This window comes from Astyanax mexicanus, chromosome 10 (assembly GCF_023375975.1).
Source record: "Astyanax mexicanus isolate ESR-SI-001 chromosome 10, AstMex3_surface, whole genome shotgun sequence".
NCBI classification, from domain to species: domain Eukaryota; kingdom Metazoa; phylum Chordata; class Actinopteri; order Characiformes; family Acestrorhamphidae; genus Astyanax; species Astyanax mexicanus.
In genome coordinates this window covers 11418141-11439078 of record NC_064417.1, presented here as the reverse complement: position 1 = coordinate 11439078, position 20938 = coordinate 11418141, and the positions used below count along the sequence as shown (strand labels likewise).

General features: G+C 38.5%; 1 protein-coding gene and 1 long non-coding RNA gene across 4 annotated transcripts in view; one reads left to right on the top strand and one right to left on the bottom strand.

The window, feature by feature from the left end:
- Positions 1-20938, top strand: part of LOC125804701 (uncharacterized) — a 338968-nt gene that overhangs the window by 163779 nt on the left and 154251 nt on the right. The gene's annotated exons all lie outside the window — the stretch shown is intronic.
- The window catches only part of LOC103033276 (zinc finger C3H1 domain-containing protein), a 50135-nt gene continuing 40985 nt past the window's right edge, over positions 11789-20938 (bottom strand). For all 3 annotated transcript variants that reach the window (XM_022685833.2, XM_022685835.2, XM_022685834.2), the window contains exons 21-36: positions 20687-20809; positions 18194-18371; positions 17770-17956; positions 17442-17630; positions 16995-17232; positions 16104-16209; positions 15766-15964; positions 15521-15615; positions 14585-14695; positions 14304-14408; positions 14010-14175; positions 13694-13794; positions 13348-13449; positions 13112-13151; positions 12779-12841; positions 11789-12676 (exon numbers count right to left, since the gene is read on the bottom strand). In XM_022685833.2, coding sequence (XP_022541554.2) covers positions 12548-12676; positions 12779-12841; positions 13112-13151; positions 13348-13449; positions 13694-13794; positions 14010-14175; positions 14304-14408; positions 14585-14695; positions 15521-15615; positions 15766-15964; positions 16104-16209; positions 16995-17232; positions 17442-17630; positions 17770-17956; positions 18194-18371; positions 20687-20809 — 2132 coding nt within the window. In that variant the 3' untranslated portion in view covers positions 11789-12547. The remainder of the gene's footprint in view (positions 12677-12778; positions 12842-13111; positions 13152-13347; positions 13450-13693; positions 13795-14009; positions 14176-14303; positions 14409-14584; positions 14696-15520; positions 15616-15765; positions 15965-16103; positions 16210-16994; positions 17233-17441; positions 17631-17769; positions 17957-18193; positions 18372-20686; positions 20810-20938) is intronic.

The following is a 20938-nucleotide window of genomic DNA, read 5'->3' as shown; positions in this document are numbered from 1 at the left end:
TAATTGTAGGCTAATGCTGAGTGTTTATAATCGAAGTGTAAAGCTGCATGTTTATAATTGTAGGCTAATGCTGAGTGTTTATAATTGTAGGCTAATGCTGAGCGTTTATAATCGTAGTGTAAAGCTGCGTGTTTATAATTGTAGGCTAATGCTGAGTGTTTATAATCGTAGTGTAAAGCTGCATGTTTATAATTGTAGGCTAATGCTGAGTGTTTATAATCGAAGTATAAAGCTGCATGTTTATAATTGTAGGCTTATGCTGAGTGTTTATAATAGTAGGCTAATGCTGAGCGTTTATAATCGCAGGCTAATGCTGAGCGTTTATAATAGTAGGCTAATGTTGAGTGTTTATAATCGCAGGCTAATGCTGAGTGTTTATAATTGTAGTGTAAAACTGCATGTTCATAATTGTAGGCTAATGCTGAGTGTTTATAATCGTAGTGTAAAACTGCATGTTCATAATTGTAGGCTAATGCTGAGTGTTTATAATCGTAGTGTAAAACTGCGTGTTCATAATTGTAGGCTAATGCTGAGTGTTTATAATCGAAGTGTAAAGCTGCGTATTTATAATTGTAGGCTAATGCTGAGTGTTTATAATCGTAGGCTAATGCTGAGTAATTATAATTGCAGGCTAATGCTGAGTGTTTATAATCGTAGTGTAAAACTGCGTGTTCATAATTGTAGGCTAATGCTGAGTGTTTATAATCGAAGTGTAAAGCTGCGTATTTATAATTGTAGGCTAATGCTGAGTGTTTATAATCGTAGTGTAAAACTGCGTGTTCATAATTGTAGGCTAATGCTGAGTGTTTATAATCGTAGTGTAAAGCTGCATGTTTATAATTGTAGGCTAATGCTGAGTGTTTATAATCGAAGTGTAAAGCTGCATGTTTATAATTGTAGGCTAATGCTGAGTGTTTATAATCGAAGTGTAAATCTGCGTGTTTATAATTGTAGGCTAATGCTGAGTGTTTATAACCGAAGTGTAATGCTGTGTGTTTATAATTGTAGGCTAATGCTGAGTGTTTATAATCGTAGTGTAAAGCTGCGGGTTCATAATCGCAGGCTAATGCTGAGTGTTTATAATCGCAGGCTAATGCTAAGTGTTTATAATCGCAGGCTAATGCTGAGAGTTTATAATCGTAGGCTAATGCTGAGCATTTATAATCGTAGTGTAAAGCTCAATGTTCATAATCGCAGGCTAATGCTGAGTGTTTATAATCGCAGGCTAATGCTGAGCATTTATAATCGTAGGCTAATGCTGAGTGTTTATAATCGTAGGCTAATGCTGAGCGTTTATAAGCGTAGGCTAATGCTGAGTGTTTATAATCGTAGGCTAATGCTGAGCGTTTATAATCGTAGGCTAATGCTGAGTGTTTATAATCGTAGGCTAATGCTGAGCGTTTATAAGCGTAGGCTAATGCTGAGTGTTTATAATCGCAGGCTAATGCTGAGCGTTTATAATCGTCGTGTAAAGCTGCATGTTTATAATTGTAGGCTAATGCTGAGTGTTTATAATCGAAGTATAAAGCTGCATGTTTATAATTGTAGGCTAATGCTGAGTGTTTATAATCGTAGTGTAAAGCTGCGTGTTTATAATTGTAGGCTAATGCTGATCGTTTATAATCGTAGTGTAAAACTGCGTGTTTATAATCGTAGGCTAATGCTGAGCGTTTATAATCGTAGTGTAAAACTGCGTGTTTATAATTGTAGGCTAATGCTGAGTGTTTATAATCACAGGCTAATGCTGAGTGTTTATAATCGTAGGCTAATGCTGAGTGTTTATAATCGCAGGCTAATGCTGAGCGTTTATAATAGTAGGCTAATGCTGAGTGTTTATAATCGCAGGCTAATGCTGAGTGTTTATAATCGTAGTGTAAAACTGCATGTTCATAATTGTAGGCTAATGCTGAGTGTTTATAATCGAAGAGTAAAGCTGCGTATTTATAATTGTAGGCTAATGCTGAGTGTTTATAATCGTAGGCTAATGCTGAGTATTTATAATCGCAGGCTAATGCTGAGTGTTTATAATCGTAGTGTAAAACTGCGTGTTCATAATTGTAGGCTAATGCTGAGTGTTTATAATCGAAGTGTAAAGCTGCGTATTTATAATTGTAGGCTAATGCTGAGTGTTTATAATCGAAGTGTAAAGCTGCATGTTTATAATTGTAGGCTAATGCTGAGTGTTTATAATCGAAGTGTAAATCTGCGTGTTTATAATTGTAGGCTAATGCTGAGTGTTTATAATTGAAGTGTAATGCTGCGTGTTTATAATTGTAGGCTAATGCTGAGTGTTTATAATCGTAGTGTAAATCTGCGGGTTCATAATCGCAGGCTAATGCTGAGTGTTTATAATCGCAGGCTAATGCTAAGTGTTTATAATCGCAGGCTAATGCTGAGAGTTTATAATCGTAGGCTAATGCTGAGCATTTATAATCGTAGTGTAAAGCTCAATGTTCATAATCGCAGGCTAATGCTGAGTGTTTATAATCGCAGGCTAATGCTGAGCGTTTATAATCGTAGACTAATGCTGAGCGTTTATAATCGTAGGCTAATGCTGAGTGTTTATAATCGTAGGCTAATGCTGAGCGTTTATAAGCGTAGGCTAATGCTGAGTGTTTATAATCGCAGGCTAATGCTGAGCGTTTATAATCGTCGTGTAAAGCTGCATGTTTAAAGTTGTAGGCTAATGCTGAGTGTTTATAATCGAAGTGTAAAGCTGCATGTTTATAATTGTAGGCTAATGCTAAGTGTTTATAATCGAAGTGTAAAGCTGCATGTTTATAATTGTAGGCTAATGCTGAGTGTTTATAATCGTAGTGTAAAGCTGCATGTTCATAATTGTAGGCTAATGCTGAGTGTTTATAATCGAAGTGTAAAGCTGCATGTTTATAATCGTAGGCTAATGCTGAGTGTTTATAATTGTAGGCTAATGCTGAGTGTTTATAATTGTAGGCTAATGCTGAGCGTTTATAATCGTAGTGTAAAGCTGCATGTTCATAATTGTAGGCTAATGCTGAGTGTTTATAATCGAAGTGTAAAGCTGCATGTTTATAATTGTAGGCTAATGCTGAGTGTTTATAATTGTAGGCTAATGCTGAGCGTTTATAATCGTACGCTAATGCTGAGTGTTTATAATCGAAGTGTAAAGCTGCATGTTTATAATTGTAGGCTAATGCTGAGTGTTTATAATCGTAGTGTAAAGCTGCATGTTTATAATTGTAGGCTAATGCTGAGTGTTTATAATCGTAGGCTAATGCTGAGTGTTTATAATCGTAGGCTAATGCTGAGTGTTTATAATCGTAGTGTAAAACTGCGTGTTTATAATCGTAGGCTAATGCTGAGCGTTTATAATCGTAGTGTAAAACTGCGTGTTTATAATTGTAGGCTAATGCTGAGTGTTTATAATCACAGGCTAATGCTGAGTGTTTATAATCGTAGGCTAATGCTGAGTGTTTATAATCGCAGGCTAATGCTGAGCGTTTATAATAGTAGGCTAATGCTGAGTGTTTATAATCGCAGGCTAATGCTGAGTGTTTATAATCGTAGTGTAAAACTGCATGTTCATAATTGTAGGCTAATGCTGAGTGTTTATAATCGAAGTGTAAAGCTGCGTATTTATAATTGTAGGCTAATGCTGAGTGTTTATAATCGTAGGCTAATGCTGAGTATTTATAATCGCAGGCTAATGCTGAGTGTTTATAATCGTAGTGTAAAACTGCGTGTTCATAATTGTAGGCTAATGCTGAGTGTTTATAATCGAAGTGTAAAGCTGCGTATTTATAATTGTAGGCTAATGCTGAGTGTTTATAATCGAAGTGTAAAGCTGCATGTTTATAATTGTAGGCTAATGCTGAGTGTTTATAATCGAAGTGTAAATCTGCGTGTTTATAATTGTAGGCTAATGCTGAGTGTTTATAATCGAAGTGTAATGCTGCGTGTTTATAATTGTAGGCTAATGCTGAGTGTTTATAATCGTAGTGTAAATCTGCGGGTTCATAATCGCAGGCTAATGCTGAGTGTTTATAATCGCAGGCTAATGCTAAGTGTTTATAATCGCAGGCTAATGCTGAGAGTTTATAATCGTAGGCTAATGCTGAGCATTTATAATCGTAGTGTAAAGCTCAATGTTCATAATCGCAGGCTAATGCTGAGTGTTTATAATCGCAGGCTAATGCTGAGCGTTTATAATCGTAGACTAATGCTGAGCGTTTATAATCGTAGGCTAATGCTGAGTGTTTATAATCGTAGGCTAATGCTGAGCGTTTATAAGCGTAGGCTAATGCTGAGTGTTTATAATCGCAGGCTAATGCTGAGCGTTTATAATCGTCGTGTAAAGCTGCATGTTTAAAGTTGTAGGCTAATGCTGAGTGTTTATAATCGAAGTGTAAAGCTGCATGTTTATAATTGTAGGCTAATGCTGAGTGTTTATAATCGTAGTGTAAAGCTGCATGTTCATAATTGTAGGCTAATGCTGAGTGTTTATAATCGAAGTGTAAAGCTGCATGTTTATAATCGTAGGCTAATGCTGAGTGTTTATAATTGTAGGCTAATGCTGAGTGTTTATAATTGTAGGCTAATGCTGAGCGTTTATAATCGTAGTGTAAAGCTGCATGTTCATAATTGTAGGCTAATGCTGAGTGTTTATAATCGAAGTGTAAAGCTGCATGTTTATAATTGTAGGCTAATGCTGAGTGTTTATAATTGTAGGCTAATGCTGCGTGTTTATAATTGTAGGCTAATGCTGAGTGTTTATAATCGAAGTGTAAAGCTGCATGTTTATAATCGTAGGCTAATGCTGAGCGTTTATAATCGTAGTGTAAAACTGCGTGTTTATAATTGTAGGCTAATGCTGAGTGTTTATAATTACAGGCTAATGCTGAGCGTTTATAATCGTAGGCTAATGCTGAGTGTTTATAATCGAAGTGTAAAGCTGCATGTTTATAATTGTAGGCTAATGCTGAGTGTTTATAATCGAAGTGTAAAGCTGCATGTTTATAATTGTAGGCTAATGCTGAGTGTTTATAATCGAAGTGTAAAGCTGCGTGTTTATAATCGCAGGCTAATGCTGAGTGTTTATAATCGCAGGCTAATGCTAAGTGTTTATAATTGCAGGCTAATGCTGAGTGTTTATAATCGTAGGCTAATGCTGAGCGTTTATAATCGTAGGCTAATGCTGAGTGTTTATAATCGTAGGCTAATGCTGAGTGTTTATAATCGCAGGCTAATGGTGAGCATTTATAATCGTAGGCTAATGCTGAGTGTTTATAATCGTAGGCTAATGCTGAGTGTTTATAATCGCAGGCTAATGCTGAGTGTTTATAATCGTAGTGTAAAACTGCGTGTTCATAATTGTAGGCTAATGCTAAGTGTTTATAATCGTAGTGTAAAGCTGCATGTTTATAATTGTAGGCTAATGCTGAGTGTTTATAATTGTAGGCTAATGCTGAGTGTTTATAATCATAGTGTAAAGCTGCATGTTTATAATTGTAGGCTAATGCTGAGTGTTTATAATAGAAGTATAAAGCTGCATGTTTATAATCGTAGGCTAATGCTGAGTGTTTATAATCGTAGTGTAAAGCTGCGTGTTTATAATTGTAGGCTAATGCTGATCGTTTATAATCGAAGTGTAAAGCTGCGTGTTTATAATTGTAGGCTAATGCTGAGCGTTTATAATCGTAGTGTAAAACTGCGTGTTTATAATCGTAGGCTAATGCTGAGCGTTTATAATCGTAGTGTAAAACTGCGTGTTTATAATCGTAGGCTAATGCTGAGCGTTTATAATCGTAGTGTAAAACTGCGTGTTTATAATTGTAGGCTAATGCTGAGTGTTTATAATCGTAGGCTAATGCTGAGTGTTTATAATCGCAGGCTAATGCTGAGTGTTTATAATCGTAGTGTAAAACTGCATGTTCATAATTGTAGGCTAATGCTGAGTGTTTATAATCGAAGTGTAAAGCTGCATGTTTATAATTGTAGGCTAATGCTGAGTGTTTATAATCGAAGTGTAAAGCAGCATGTTTATAATTGTAGGCTAATGCTGAGTTTATAATCGAAGTGTAAAGCTGCGTGTTTATAATTGTAGGCTAATGCTGAGCGTTTATAATCGTACTGTAAAGCTGCATGTTTATAATGGTAGGCTAATGATGAGTGTTTATAATCGTAGTGTAAAGCTGCATGTTTATAATTGTAGGCTAATGCTGAGTGTTTATAATCGTAGTGTAAAGCTGCATGTTTATAATTGTAGGCTAATGCTGAGTGTTTATAATCGAAGTGTAAAGCTGCGTGTTTATAATTGTAGGCTAATGCTGAGTGTTTATAATCGTAGGCTAATTCTGAGTGTTTATAATTGTAGGCTAATGCTGAGTGTTTACAATTGTAGGCTAATGCTGAGTGTTTATAATCGCAGTGTAAAACTGCGTGTTTATAATTGTAGGCTAATGCTGAGTGTTTATAATCGTAGGCTAATGCTGAATGTTTATAATTGTAGGCTAATGCTGAGTGTTTATAATTGTAGGCTAATGCTGACTGTTTATAATCGTAGGCTAATGCTGAGTGTTTATAATCGTAGGCTAATGCTAAGTGTTTATAATCGCAGGCTAATGCTGAGTGTTTATAATCGCAGGCTAATGCTGAGTGTTTATAATCGTAGGCTAATGCTGAGTGTTTATAATCGTAGGCTAATGCTGAGTGTTTATAATCGTAGGCTAATGCTGAGCGTTTATAATCGCAGGCTAATGCTGAGCTTTTATAATCGTAGGCTAATGCTGAGTGTTTATAATCGTAGTGTAAAGCTGCATGTTTATAATTGTAGGCTAATGCTGAGTGTTTATAATCGTAGTGTAAAGCTGCATGTTCATAATTGTAGGCTAATGCTGAGTGTTTATAATCGAAGTGTAAAGCTGCATGTTTATAATTGTAGGCTAATGCTGAGTGTTTATAATCTTAGTGTAAAGCTGCATGTTCATAATTGTAGGCTAATGCTGAGTGTTTATAATCGAAGTGTAAAGCTGCGTGTTTATAATTGTAGGCTAATGCTGAGTGTTTATAATCTTAGTGTAAAGCTGCATGTTTGTAATTGTAGGCTAATGCTGAGCGTTTATAATCGCAGGCTAATGCTGAGTGTTTATAATCGTAGGCTAATGCTAAGTGTTTATAATCGCAGGCTAATGCTGAGTGTTTATAATCGTAGGCTAATGCTAAGTGTTTATAATCGCAGGCTAATGCTGAGTGTTTATAATCGCAGGCTAATGCTGAGTGTTTATAATCGTAGGCTAATGCTGAGTGTTTATAATCGTAGGCTAATGCTGAGTGTTTATAATCGTAGGCTAATGCTGAGTGTTTATAATCGCAGGCTAAAGCTGAGCTTTTATAATCGTAGGCTAATGCTAAGCGTTTATAATCGTACTGTAAAGCTGCATGTTTATAATCGTAGGCTAATGCTGAGCGTTTATAATCGAAGTGTAAAGCTGCATGTTCATAATTGTAGGCTAATGCTGAGTGTTTATAATCGAAGTGTAAAGCTGCATGTTTATAATTGTAGGCTAATGCTGAGTGTTTATAATCGAAGTGTAAAGCTGCATGTTCATAATTGTAGGATAATGCTGAGTGTTTATAATCGAAGTGTAAAGCTGCGTGTTTATAATTGTAGGCTAATGCTGAGTGTTTATAATCGAAGTGTAATGCTGAGTGTTTATAATCGTAGGCTAATGCTAAGTGTTTATAATCGATGTGTAAAGCTGCATGTTTATAATTGTAGGCTAATGCTGAGTGTTTATAATCGAAGTGTAAAGCAGCATGTTTATAATTGTAGGCTAATGCTGAGTGTTTATAATCGTAGTGTAAAGCTGCGTATTTATAATTGTAGGCTAATGCTGAGTGTTTATAATCGAAGTGTAAAGCTGCGTGTTTATAATTGTAGGCTAATGCTGAGTGTTTATAATCGTAGTGTAAAACTGCATGTTTATAATTGTAGGCTAATTCTGAGTGTTTATAATCGCAGTGTAAAGCTGCGTGTTTATAATCGCAGGCTAATGCTGAGTGTTTATAATCGCAGGCTAATGCTGAGTGTTTATAATCGTAGGCTAATGCTAAGTGTTTATAATCGCAGGCTAATGCTGAGTGTTTATAATCGTAGGCTAATGCTGAGTGTTTATAATCGTAGGCTAATGCTGAGTGTTTATAATCGCAGGCTAATGCTGAGTGTTTATAATCATAGTGTAAAACTGCATGTTCATAATTGTAGGCTAATGCTGAGCATTTATAATCGTAGGCTAATGCTGAGTGTTTATAATCGCAGGCTAATGCTGAGTGTTTATAATCGTAGGCTAATGCTAAGTGTTTATAATCGATGTGTAAAGCTGCATGTTTATAATTGTAGGCTAATGCTGAGTGTTTATAATCGAAGTGTAAAGCAGCATGTTTATAATTGTAGGCTAATGCTGAGTGTTTATAATCGAAGTGTAAAGCTGCGTATTTATAATTGTAGGCTAATGCTGAGTGTTTATAATCGAAGTGTAAAACTATGTGTTCATAATTGTAGGCTAATGCTGAGTGTTTATAATCGTAGTGTAAAACTACGTGTTCATAATTGTAGGCTAATGCTGAGTGTTTATAATCGTAGGCTAATGCTGAGCGTTTATAATCGCAGGCTAATGCTGAGCGTTTATAATCGTAGGCTAATGCTGAGTGTTTATAATCGCAGGCTAATGCTGAGTGTTTATAATTGTAGGCTAATGCTGAGTGTTTATAATCGAAGTGTAAAGCAGCATGTTTATAATTGTAGGCTAATGCTGAGTTTATAATCGAAGTGTAAAGCTGCATGTTTATAATTGTAGGCTAATGCTGAGTGTTTATAATCGAAGTGTAAAGCTGCATGTTTATAATTGTAGGCTAATGCTGAGTGTTTATAATCGTAGTGTAGAGCTGCATGTTTATAATTGTAGGCTAATGCTGAGCGTTTATAATCGAAGTGTAAAGCTGCATGTTTATAATCGTAGGCTAATGCTGAGTGTTTATAATCGAAGTGTAAAGCTGCATGTTTATATTGTAGGCTAATGCTGAGTGTTTATAATCGAAGTGTAAAGCTGCATGTTTATATTGTAGGCTAATGCTGAGTGTTTATAATCGTAGTGTAAAGCTGCATGTTTATATTGTAGGCTAATGCTGAGTGTTTATAATCGAAGTGTAAAGCTGCATGTTTATATTGTAGGCTAATGCTGAGTGTTTATAATAGTAGGCTAATGCTGAGTGTTTATAATCGAAGTGTAAAGCTGCATGTTTATATTGTAGGCTAATGCTGAGTGTTTATAATCAAAGTGTAAAGTTGCATGTTTATAATTGTAGGCTAATGCTGAGTGTTTATAATCGAAGTGTAAAGCTGCATGTTTATAATCGCAGGCTAATGCTGAGTGTTTATAATCGTAGGCTAATGCTAAGTGTTTATAATCGCAGGCTAATGCTGAGTGTTTATAATCGCAGGCTAATGCTGAGTGTTTATAATCGTAGGCTAATGCTGAGTGTTTATAATCGAAGTGTAAAGCTGCATGTTTATAATCGCAGGCTAATGCTGAGTGTTTATAATCGTAGGCTAATGCTAAGTGTTTATAATCGTAGGCTAATGCTTAGCGTTCATAATCGCAGGCTAATGCTGAGTGTTTATAATCGCAGGCTAATGCTGAGCGTTTATAATCGCAGGCTAATGCTGAGTGTTTATAATTGTAGGCTAATGCTGAGTGTTTATAATCGTAGTGTAAAGCTGCATGTTCATAATTGTAGGCTAATGCTGAGCGTTTATAATCGTAGTGTAAAGCTGCATGTTTATAATAGAAGTGTAAAGCTGCATGTTTATAATTGTAGACTAATGCTGAGTGTTTATAATCGTAGTGTAAAGCTGCGTGTTTATAATTGTAGGCTAATGCTGAGCGTTTATAATCGTAGTGTAAAGCTGCATGTTTATAATTGTAGGCTAATGCTGAGTGTTTATAATCGAAGTGTAAACCTGCATGTTTATAATTGTAGGCTAATGCTGAGTGTTTATAATTGCAGGCTAATGCTGAGTGTTTATAATCGTCGTGTAAAGCTGCATGTTTATAATTGTAGGCTTATGCTGAGTGTTTATAATCGAAGTGTAAAGCTGCATGTTTATAATTGTAGGCTTATGCTGAGTGTTTATAATCGAAGTGTAAACCTGCATGTTTATAATTGTAGGCTAATGCTGAGTGTTTATAATCGTAGTGTAAAGCTGCATGTTTATAATTGTAGGCTAATGCTGAGTGTTTATAATTGCAGGCTAATGCTGAGTGTTTATAATCGTAGTGTAAAGCTGCATGTTTATAATTGTAGGCTAATGCTGAGTGTTTATAATCGAAGTGTAAAGCTGCATGTTTATAATTGTAGGCTAATGCTGATCGTTTATAATCGAAGTGTAAAGCTGCATGTTTATAATTGTAGGCTAATGCGGAGTGTTTATAATCGAAGTATAAAGCTGCATGTTTATAATTGTAGGCTAATGCTGAGTGTTTATAATCGAAGTGTAAAGCTGCATGTTTATAATTGTAGGCTAATGCTGAGTGTTTATAATCGAAGTGTAAAGCTGCATGTTTATAATTGTAGGCTAATGCTGATCGTTTATAATCGAAGTGTAAAGCTGCATGTTTATAATTGTAGGCTAATGCGGAGTGTTTATAATCGTAGTGTAAAGCTACATGTTTATAATTGTAGGCTAATGCTGAGCGTTTATAATCGTAGTGTAAAGCTGCGTGTTTATAATTGTAGGCTAATGCTGAGCGTTTATAATCGTAGTGTAAAACTGCGTGTTTATAATTGTAGGCTATTAGAGCTGGTTTGGTAACATTTTTCAGCCTGATGAGCATCAAACACTCTTCTCTGTTGTTCATGCCATGATACATTTCCACAAACACGTGTAGATCAGACGTCAATAAACCTCTATTCTTTAAATAAAACGGGACTCTGCCCACTCACACCTGATTGAAATTCTATTTACTAAAACACCCGATTCAAATTTCACTTTTATATAATTTGGTCATTTTAAAAGGTTCACATCCTTTTGACACTCACATTTACGTACTTGGATAAATGTCCCTAAAAAATAAATGATTAAATGCAATATTTTTGTCTTCTCCCCATCTTGTATTGTCTGTAATTAAACTTAACTTAGCTTTATTTCTGTATTTAATCAGGTTATTTTTGTCAGATATCAAAATTTGTTTGATAATCTGCAAAATGTAAGTAAGTAATCTGTAAGGGATCAAATGTTTTTTCGCAGCACTGTTTTAATTTAGGCAAATAAGGAATATATGTCTATATACAGATGTATCTTTGTAGAGGAATCATGTCTTTATTTTTGAATTCATTTTATTTAAATGAATCCTGTTCATACAGCCCAGTTCATTACAGAGCTACACATCTATAGAGGTCTGGTTAATGACTCTCTCTCTCCCCCCCCCCCCCCCCCCCCAACTCTTTGATTTATCTGTAAGTTTGTTATTGATTTTTTTTTTTTTGTCAATAGATTTTTAATGTATACTTCACTTTAAACTATTATGCCAGAAATGTTTTAATAAATCAACTACTGGATAAAAATTAAACAATAAAAATGTGTATGTTGATATTGGCTGTTCGGAGAACCCCTTCCACTTTAAGTGAAATAATAAAACTATATTTATTTTGTGTGTGCGTGAGTTTTCTTTGCACACTGCAAATTTAACTGTATAAGAGAAGCTGCAGGAGTGTTTACTGCACACTAAAATAAAAACACACAACACATAAATATACAAAATAATTTAATAGAAACATTTTCAATTAGAAAATAAAACAGTTCATTTTTCGCCTCAATACTTTCACTACTGATATTTTTGACACAAAAAAAAAAAAACACCCAAAAACATTTTAGCACAGGTGACTTCTGAACTCCAGCGGTGTCCGGCTGTCTCTGCGTCAGTCTTCAGAACTGCACTGGGCACTGATACTTCTGGCAGCCATAAGTATCCATGGCAATCAACCTTCAATTTTAAGCCCTTAAAAAAATTAAAGTTCTGAAGCTAAGAGTCAATCTGATCCATCGTACGACTACAGCAGGAGACACATAAATGTCTACAGGAGAGAAGCCATCTTTTAAAATGCTGTCAACTTTGCTACAGCTCAGTTCGCTCCACTCCCCCACTCAAGCAAAAGAGAACATAAAAACAAACCAAAACAACAACCAACCAACCAAATAAAAAAACAAAACACAGACGAGACAGAGAGTGAAAGCAAAGAGCAAAAGAGCAGCAGTTTTAGAGAAGCTCCATACTTACGTAGAGGACGGCGGCACAGTGGAAACAGCGCCCCACAGTGGCTGAGCTGGAGTTCATACTCTTCAAATAGACAGACTCCTCTAGAGCCCCTGATGACCACACCCTGCTGTACCCTGCTGCAGCTGAGTGATGGGAAGGGGAATTGGGGTGGGGGGGGTGGGGTATAGGGTGGGTGTAGTGTGTGTGTGGGTGAATGGCGTGTGTCTGCAGACTGAAGGGCCTCATGGGTCCACCTAAGCATCTGAGGAGGTAGGGCCTAATCTGAGCGGCTCACTGAGACTCACGCCAACATCCTGGCACTTAGACAACAACTTCCTCAGCGAATCAGCTTTACCTCCACCTGCAGCTTCAAACAGCAGCCACTGGAAACACACACACACACACACACACACACACTATTATTATTATGCACAAAGAGTAATACTCAACTATTATTAGTGTTTAAATACAAAGGTATTAATTACATCTTTCCACAGAGCAGCACACAGCGGCAGCTTCTGAAGAGCCTGCTGATACAGCCTCTGCACCTGCACGCGCACACACATGCACAGACACACAACACCATGTAAGAGCAATTTCTGAGACAACCCATCTCTCAGAGAGAGAGAGAGAGAAAGAGAGAGAAAGAGAGAGAAAAAAAAGCAGGATGAACTGCAGAGGTACAAACAGAACCAGGCTGATCATAGAAGAACCGCTTCCACTGAAAAAGAACCTCTCTGACTGAACTCCTCAGATTAGCACAGGTTCTGGGACTGAAACAGCTCTGGTTAAGATCAGCACTGCTCACCCACACTTACCTCAACTCGGCCCCTCTGCTCCTTCTGCACAGCGATCGCTCTGGAGAGACAGCGACACAGCGTCAGCCAACCACAAGCAGCGATTCAGGTATAGTTACTTAAGCAGTTACTTAAGTTAATACTGCATCCTTCACTTCATGAATACAAACTTTAAAGAGTACCATAGCTGATGATCATTTATATTAACATTGCCCGAAACAAACTGTGGTCCAATCAGCCCCTTTAGAGACACTTACATCTTCCAGCCAGCCAGGCAGTAGGGTGCACTGGAGATCAGCATTCTGGTCTGCAGCTTGACATGTTCAGTGTTTCCATGGCTCCACTCTTGTAACAGCACCCTGCACAGCAACAGCGAGCAACAACACTGGGAGACATTAAGAGCATCCCCAATACAGTAACAACAATGACCCTCTCCAGCAGAGGGCACTGTCCACTCTACTCTGCACCTGACCTATAACACAGAGACTTAGTGTGTGGGTTTAGGGGTGACTAGCTGTTGGGATTTCCCTCTGTCAAAACATTAACTTTAATTTGCTTACAAAACCGCCAAGTTACTTTGTGTGTGTGTGTGTGTGTGTGTACCTGAGGGCCAGTTCTGTGTTGGTGGGCATTGAGTGTCTGAGTCTCTCCAGCACAGCACCGTGCAGAGACACTGGGAGACAGCTCAGGAAAAATGAGATCACCTGTAACACACAGACACACACAAAACCACACACAGTAATGCACTAACAGTGACTCATCAGAGCTACACATTACCACACTCATTTAAAGAGGTAAACACAGCTAGGAGAATTGTAAAAATAACTTCTGTGAGCAGTAATCTCTTGTGAGCAGTATGTAAGATCAGTGTGAGCACTAGGGGTTGTGTGAGGTGTTACTTGTGAACTACTCAGTTGACCTGGTTATGGAAAGTGAATGAGCTCCAGTAGGTGGCACTGTTGTATGGTAGAGTGACCCTGCTAGGTACGGTTGCCAGACAACGCTGCAGCAGACCAGTAAACATGCGCAGCTCGGGGCCCCCTGGCTGGACCCCCACCACCTTATTGACAGTAAACTGAAGATACCTGAAGGCACACATAGACATACAAACAAATGTTAAAATCTGGGAAGAAGTGTAGCCAAGAAACTTCACTATATTAAATTAATGGTGGCACTCTAATACACCAGAGTGTGTTTGTTAGATTACACTCACTCCAGCCACAGCTTCTGCAGAACTTCTGTTTTGGAGACACTCCCCAGTGCCGCCTCAAACGCGTCCACCGCATCCCCCACACTGCCCCAGATACACTGCCACACACTACCAAAAGAGAGGATAATCAATAACAAATCAAATTTGGTCAATTCTGAGATACAGTCATGAGTTAAGTATTACAGGAACAGCCCTAAACACATTGACATTTTTACTTCCACCTGATCTACAAACCAGTAACTGGGTTAAACTGAAATGCACTGTACTGTACTGTACTGACTCACCAATGTACAAGGCTGAGGTATGGAAGCTGTTTCTGCAGTTCCAGCTGTAGTTCAGGCCTGACAGGAGGAGGCACTTTCTGCAGGGCCTGCACAGGGAGGCCGAGGAGATGTCTGCAGGGAATTTTAAATTAAATTATATCAAAAAAAAAAAAAAAGGGCAATGTGTCTTCAACGGGAACCAGAAACAAAACATGGGTATAACACAGAAAGGGTTTCAGCAGAATATCCCACAAGATCCCACAGTGGCACTATTGGGAGTAATACCTGATGGTGTGGAATGTGAAGATCCAAGAAGTAATAGTCTTAGGACTATTATTTACAGCAGCCTTAAAGTACTACAACACCACTTCCACAAATACAACTTATACAGTAGATACAAAAATATGGGATGCTTCAGGCTGCATTAAGGCTTCAAACATGGGTTGTGCTACATTAATATTGCGGCTATAAATTATTTTGGAGCGGACCATTGTAGTTGTTTTTGAAATGCAGTATGAAGGATTTGTATAAAACTACAGCTCTGAAAAAATGTTTTTCAATTTTTAAATCAGTATCTCTGATTTTGCCATTTATAGGTACAAATTTGATTAAAATGAACATTGCTGTTTTATTCTATAAACTACAGACAACATTTCTCCCAAATTCCAATGTATTTATTTGTAGAAAATGGAAAGTGAAATAACAAAAAAAAAATGCAGAGCTTTCAGAAAACAAGATAATATAACATCCATCTTCCTCTTGATTATATTCCAGAGGTTTTAATTTGGTCAAAGACACTCATAATTTTTAAGGGGTCTCTTATTTTTTCCCCAGATCTGTGTATTGTCACATAATTGATGTAAAAATATAATAAAACAAGAGTAAATCACTGGGGTTACAGATAACAACCAGACGACAGACTCCAGAGCAAGGTATATGTGTGTGTTTGACTCTTACCTAAGTACTGTGATTGGGGAGAAATCAGTCTGAACTGTCTCAGAGAAAGACAACACAAACTTCTCAAACAGCTTCTGAGCCTTATTCTGTTTGTCCTATACACACACACACACACAAACACTTTATTGCTGGTGGTATTGTTTTATACAGCAGTAAGTAGTAATATTATACAGCATTGTTTGTGTGTGAGGGACAGACAGCTAGACAGGGTTGCTTCTAGTACAGCATGGAGCGTGCAGTCTCACCTGTGCATGCAGGTGTTTGTACAGGTGGTAGAATATCTGTGCATTTTGTGGATAAAGGGAATGTGCACGAAGCCAAACTGCCACCGCCTCATCCACCTCTCCGGCCTCCACGTGCAGCTCACTCAGGATCTCCAACAGGGGGCAACACTGAGGACACTCGCTCAGAGCACTCACACATACTGCAATGGCCTCCTGCTGCCTAAACACGCATAAACACACGCACACACATGCACACACACAATATTAAATTACACAGACTAAGCATTCCTAACTTAGCACATTGAACTACGCGTGTCTGTGTGCGAGTAAAGTGTTGTTGAGAGTTCGGGTGTGCTAACCTTCTGAGCAGCCGTAGCAGGTTGAGTAGGTTGGTGTGGAGAGGGAGGCAGGCAAGCGTCCAGCCAGCAGGAGACAGGCAGTCATCTTTACAGCGGGCCAGAGCGTCTGAACAGCAGAGGAACACAGACGAACAGTAATGTCAGAGGAGGAGGAGGAGAAGCAGCAGTGTTAGTGATTTAGCTACAGAGGCCCTGATCCACCTGTGCCACTAGCTCATTAGATTTAAACATTTGGGAAAAATCTGTGAAGTTTTCTTAAAGTCAGTCACTCACACATTTACATTTCAAGAAAGGTTTTGTCCCATATGCTAATACTGATCTCAGCTTCCTTGAGATTGTTAACACGCTGCTCCCATATAATTCTGGGCAGACAGCTCAGCTTTCTCAGAATTGACCTTAAGTGAGATTATGTAGAGCTCTTGTGCCAACAGTGATCTCTCACAAAGCTTTGTGCTGACGGTCTTGAAGCCCACTCCAGCATTGTACAGGTCTACAGTCCCTGTGACGGGTGTTTTCTGTACATATATTGAGGTGAGAGTACTTTCTTAAAGGGATATGACTAATTTCTATAACAAATTCCTCCTGGTTGGTAGGGGATTAAATACTTATTCCATTAAACAAATAAATCATATTTTTTGGTTGACATTCCATTTACTTCTGTTAAATTAAACCTACCATAAAATTATAGACTGTTAATTTTTCTTTAAGAGAGTAATATATGTATATATATATATATATATGACCATATATACATAGATTAATTAAACCATTTAAAATTATGTTCAACATGAAGTATAAACATCAGTCACTGAGTCAGAAGCTAATCTTTTGAAAAGCTGGTTTACACAGTTCATTAAAAAACAGACAGTTCAGAGGTTGCAACAGTCTTACCCTGGAACAGGCTGACAAGGTGGTCCGGGGAGGTGTTCAGGTCGTGTTTAGAGCTCCAGGGCAGGACGAAGGGCTTCAAGTTGGCAATGCGGGATGGGTTAGAGTTTGCCGGATCAAACAGCTGAGAGGGCAGCATGCCAAACTCACACAGGTGGATATAACACAGCCAGGCAAGACAGCGGTGGCTCAGAGTCAGAGCCCCAGATACACTGTCCGCACCATCTGACAGCAGAGCACTCTGTACACAAGGAAAAACACTCAACCAATGTATTACACTGAGGGCTGGAGTGGCAGGAGTGTAGAAAAATGTAAACATCTATTTAAGCAGGGTTTCACACCAAAGCAGCATCTGAACACTTTTATTCTGGAGCACCCTCAACTGTTTGGCAAACCAGATCACCTTTTTACACTAGCAGCTCTCCTTAGGTGTGTGTGTGTCACACTAACCTGCATTGTGGTCTGTGCGTTTTGCAGTCTGCCTGTAAACACACTGAGCTGAGTTCGGTACAGTAGCGTCTCCAGCAGCTGGAAGGATCGTTCCTCTGCTCTGGAACCCTCTGGAGACTCCAGCAGGAACTGCAGCATGCTGTTACACACTGCGTTCTTACCATCAAACGTGCTCTCGACATTCAGGTACTACACGCCCAGACACACAAATAAACAAACACAAATCAGCATGTAATCCCCAGCAATAACAAGTATGCTGTAAATACTTTTCACAACTGAAATCAGTGACCAATATACAAACATAACTTCAAGGCAGCGTTATACTCACAGTCCACCACACTTCATAACGTGGAGCATGTTCCACAGCCATCTCGCACATCTCCCGCACCTCATCCCGCCCACCACGCCTTGAGAACAGAGACAGGTAGTGACACCACACCTCCACGTCTTCGCGGTTATCTTCCAGGGCTCGCGACAGCGTGTTCAACGCTGCATCCAGACACTCACTAACACTGCTGCAGGAAGCAAAGCCAAACACACAAACTGGCTTCAGAATTTACCAGGGAGCTGGTAAATGAAGTTAATGTAGCTAAAAAGTAAACATTGTTGTTGCTGTAAACATTTTCACAGCAGTTCCATTCTGCAACCTCACCTTAAAGATGTGTTCCACCTTAATTTACACTTCAAGAGTAAGTTAAGGTGGAATTGAACACCACAATGGACAGAACTTTAAGGAGGAACAAAACACTTACGTGTCCTTCTGGTTAAGGTACTTGTAGGCCAGTTTTATCCACAATTGGACATCTCTGGGGCTTTCCAGTACGCTGTACTCAAGGTTTGAGATGTCGTCAGTCTCGCTGTCAAAATACCGCTTATCATCTTGGGTCACACACACATCTGAAGCCAACCAGCACTCCAGGAAATGTCCATCTAATAAAGCAAAGCATGTAGAAAAGGGGCAAATCTCTCTGTAACTGACTGGCAACAAACTCTCTGAACGATGCCAGTCCAGAACTAAAAACAGGACTAAAGGTGCAGATTTAAAGCCATGAACTGGACTGTGTGTTGACAATATGGCCAAACTTTATCAAATATTTTGAGTGGATATAATATAAATCAGACAGGTTTGAACAATATAAAAGTTACACAAAAATAACAACAAGGATTTCTTCACCTACAAACATGTAAACATGTAATTTAAGCAATCTTTGAGACTGTTTAAAGTACATTTTAAAATAGTACAAAAAAATAAATCTTTTATAATTCTTTTTGTGCAATGAAACCAGTGGGATATGTGGACAGAGTACAACACTGTTGTCTAGCAGGCATAAACAACACTAAACAAACTACTGTCTGACAATGTAAACTAACAATTAAAAATCAATACTGCTTTGGAAAATACAGTATAACAAAAAATATAGTGCAAAAGACATAGCAATATTTACTAGAAATGTTGATGTGAGTCACAGCAGCTGTAAGCAATGAAAAAACTGTGGTTCTGGCTTTAAATCTGAATATCCTGCAAGTGGAGCAGGGTCAATATTACTGTCATCCTCCCATCAATATGGGGATCATTGCAAGAGCAGAAGCCAGAACAAGCCAAAAAAATAAATATTTTTAGTGCATTATTGATTTTATCAGTGTGTTAAACTGTAGATTTGAAACTGTAATCAACTAGACACAGTTTGGCACACCTTTTCATTCAATGCCTTTTCTTTATTTTCATGACTATTAACATTGTAGATTTGCACTGAAGGCATCAAAACTATAAATGAACACGTGTGGAGTTACTGTATGTACTTAACAAAGTAACTGAAAACATGTTTTATATTCTTGTTTCTTCAAAATAGCCACCATTTGCTCTGATTACTGTTTTGCACACTCTTAGCATTCTCTCAATGAGCTTCAGAGGTAGTCACCTGAAATGTTTTTTAGGTGTGCCTTATCAGGGTTATTTAGTAGAATTTCTTGCTTTATCAATGGGGTTGGGACCATCAGTTGTCTTACTACACAGCCGACAGCCCTATTGGACAACTGTTAAAATTCATTTTATGGCAAGAACCAATCAGCTAACTAAAGAAAAATGAGTGGCCAAAATTGCAACAACTTTAAATGTGTCCCCAAGTGGAGTCGCAAAAACCATGAACGAAACTGGCACACATGAGGACCGACCCAGGAAAGGAAGACCAAGAGTCACCTCTGCTTCTCAGGACAAGTTCATCCGAGTCACCAGCCTCAGAAATCGCAAGTTAACAACAGCTCAGATCAGAGACCAGTTGAATGCCACACAGAGTTCTAGCAGAAGACCCATCTCTAGACTGTTAAGAGGAAACTGCGTAAATCAGGGCTTCATGGTCAAATAGCTGATAGGAAACCACTGCTAAGGAAAGACAACAAGCAGAAGAGATTTGTTTGGACCAAGAAACACAAGAAATGGAAATTAGACCAGTGGAAATCTGTGCTTTAGTCTGATGAGTCCAGATTTTAAATCTTTGGTTCCAACCGCCGTGTCTTTGTGAGACGCAGAAAAGGTGAACGGATGGATTCCACATGCCTGGTTTCCACTGTGAAGCATGGTGGAGGAGCTGTGATGGTGTGGGGGTGTTTTGCTGGTGACACTGTTGGGGATTTATTAAAAATTGAAGGCACACTGAACCAGCACAGCTACCACAGCATCCTGCAGCGACATGCCATCCCATCTGTTTGCGTTTAGTTGGGCGATCATTTATTTTTCAACAGGACAATGACCCCAAACACACCTCCAGGCTGTGTAAGGGCTATTTGACCAAGAAGGGGAGTGATGGAGTGCTGCAGCAGATCACCTGGCCTCCACAGTCACCAGACCTGAACCCAATCGAGATGGTTTGGGGTGAGCTGGACCGCAGAGTGAAGGCAAAGGGGCAACAAGTGCTAAACACCTCTGAGAACTTCAAGACTGTTGGAAAACCGTTTCAGGTGACCACCTCTTGAAGCTCATTGAGAGAATTCCAAGAGTGTGCAAAGCAGTAATCAGAGCAGAGGGTGGCTATTTTGAAGAAACTAGAATCTATATATTATTGTTTTAGTTATTTCGCCTTTTATTGTTTAGAACATAACTGCACATGTGTTTATTCATAGTTTTGATGTCTTCAGTGAGAATCTACAATGTAAATAGTCATGAAAATAAAGAAAACGCATTGAAAAAGAGAAGATGTGTCCAAACTTTTGGCCTGTATATACGTGCATACATATATATATATATATACCACTCTGTGGTAGAGCAGGGACAGTAACACTGCTCTCTTCCTCGCTCTCCCCAGGCTCAGACTCCTCTTTCTGTGGCTCCGGCCTCCACTTCCTCTTCTCCTTGTAGGTGGTGTAGGGTGGCACTGAAGGAACACGCAGACACATTACACATACATATTACACAATTAGCCAGAATTACCATGTGTATGAACATTATAAAGCATTATGAAGCAGCCATTGCACTCTGTGTAGTGCGTCACAGTCAGCTAGAA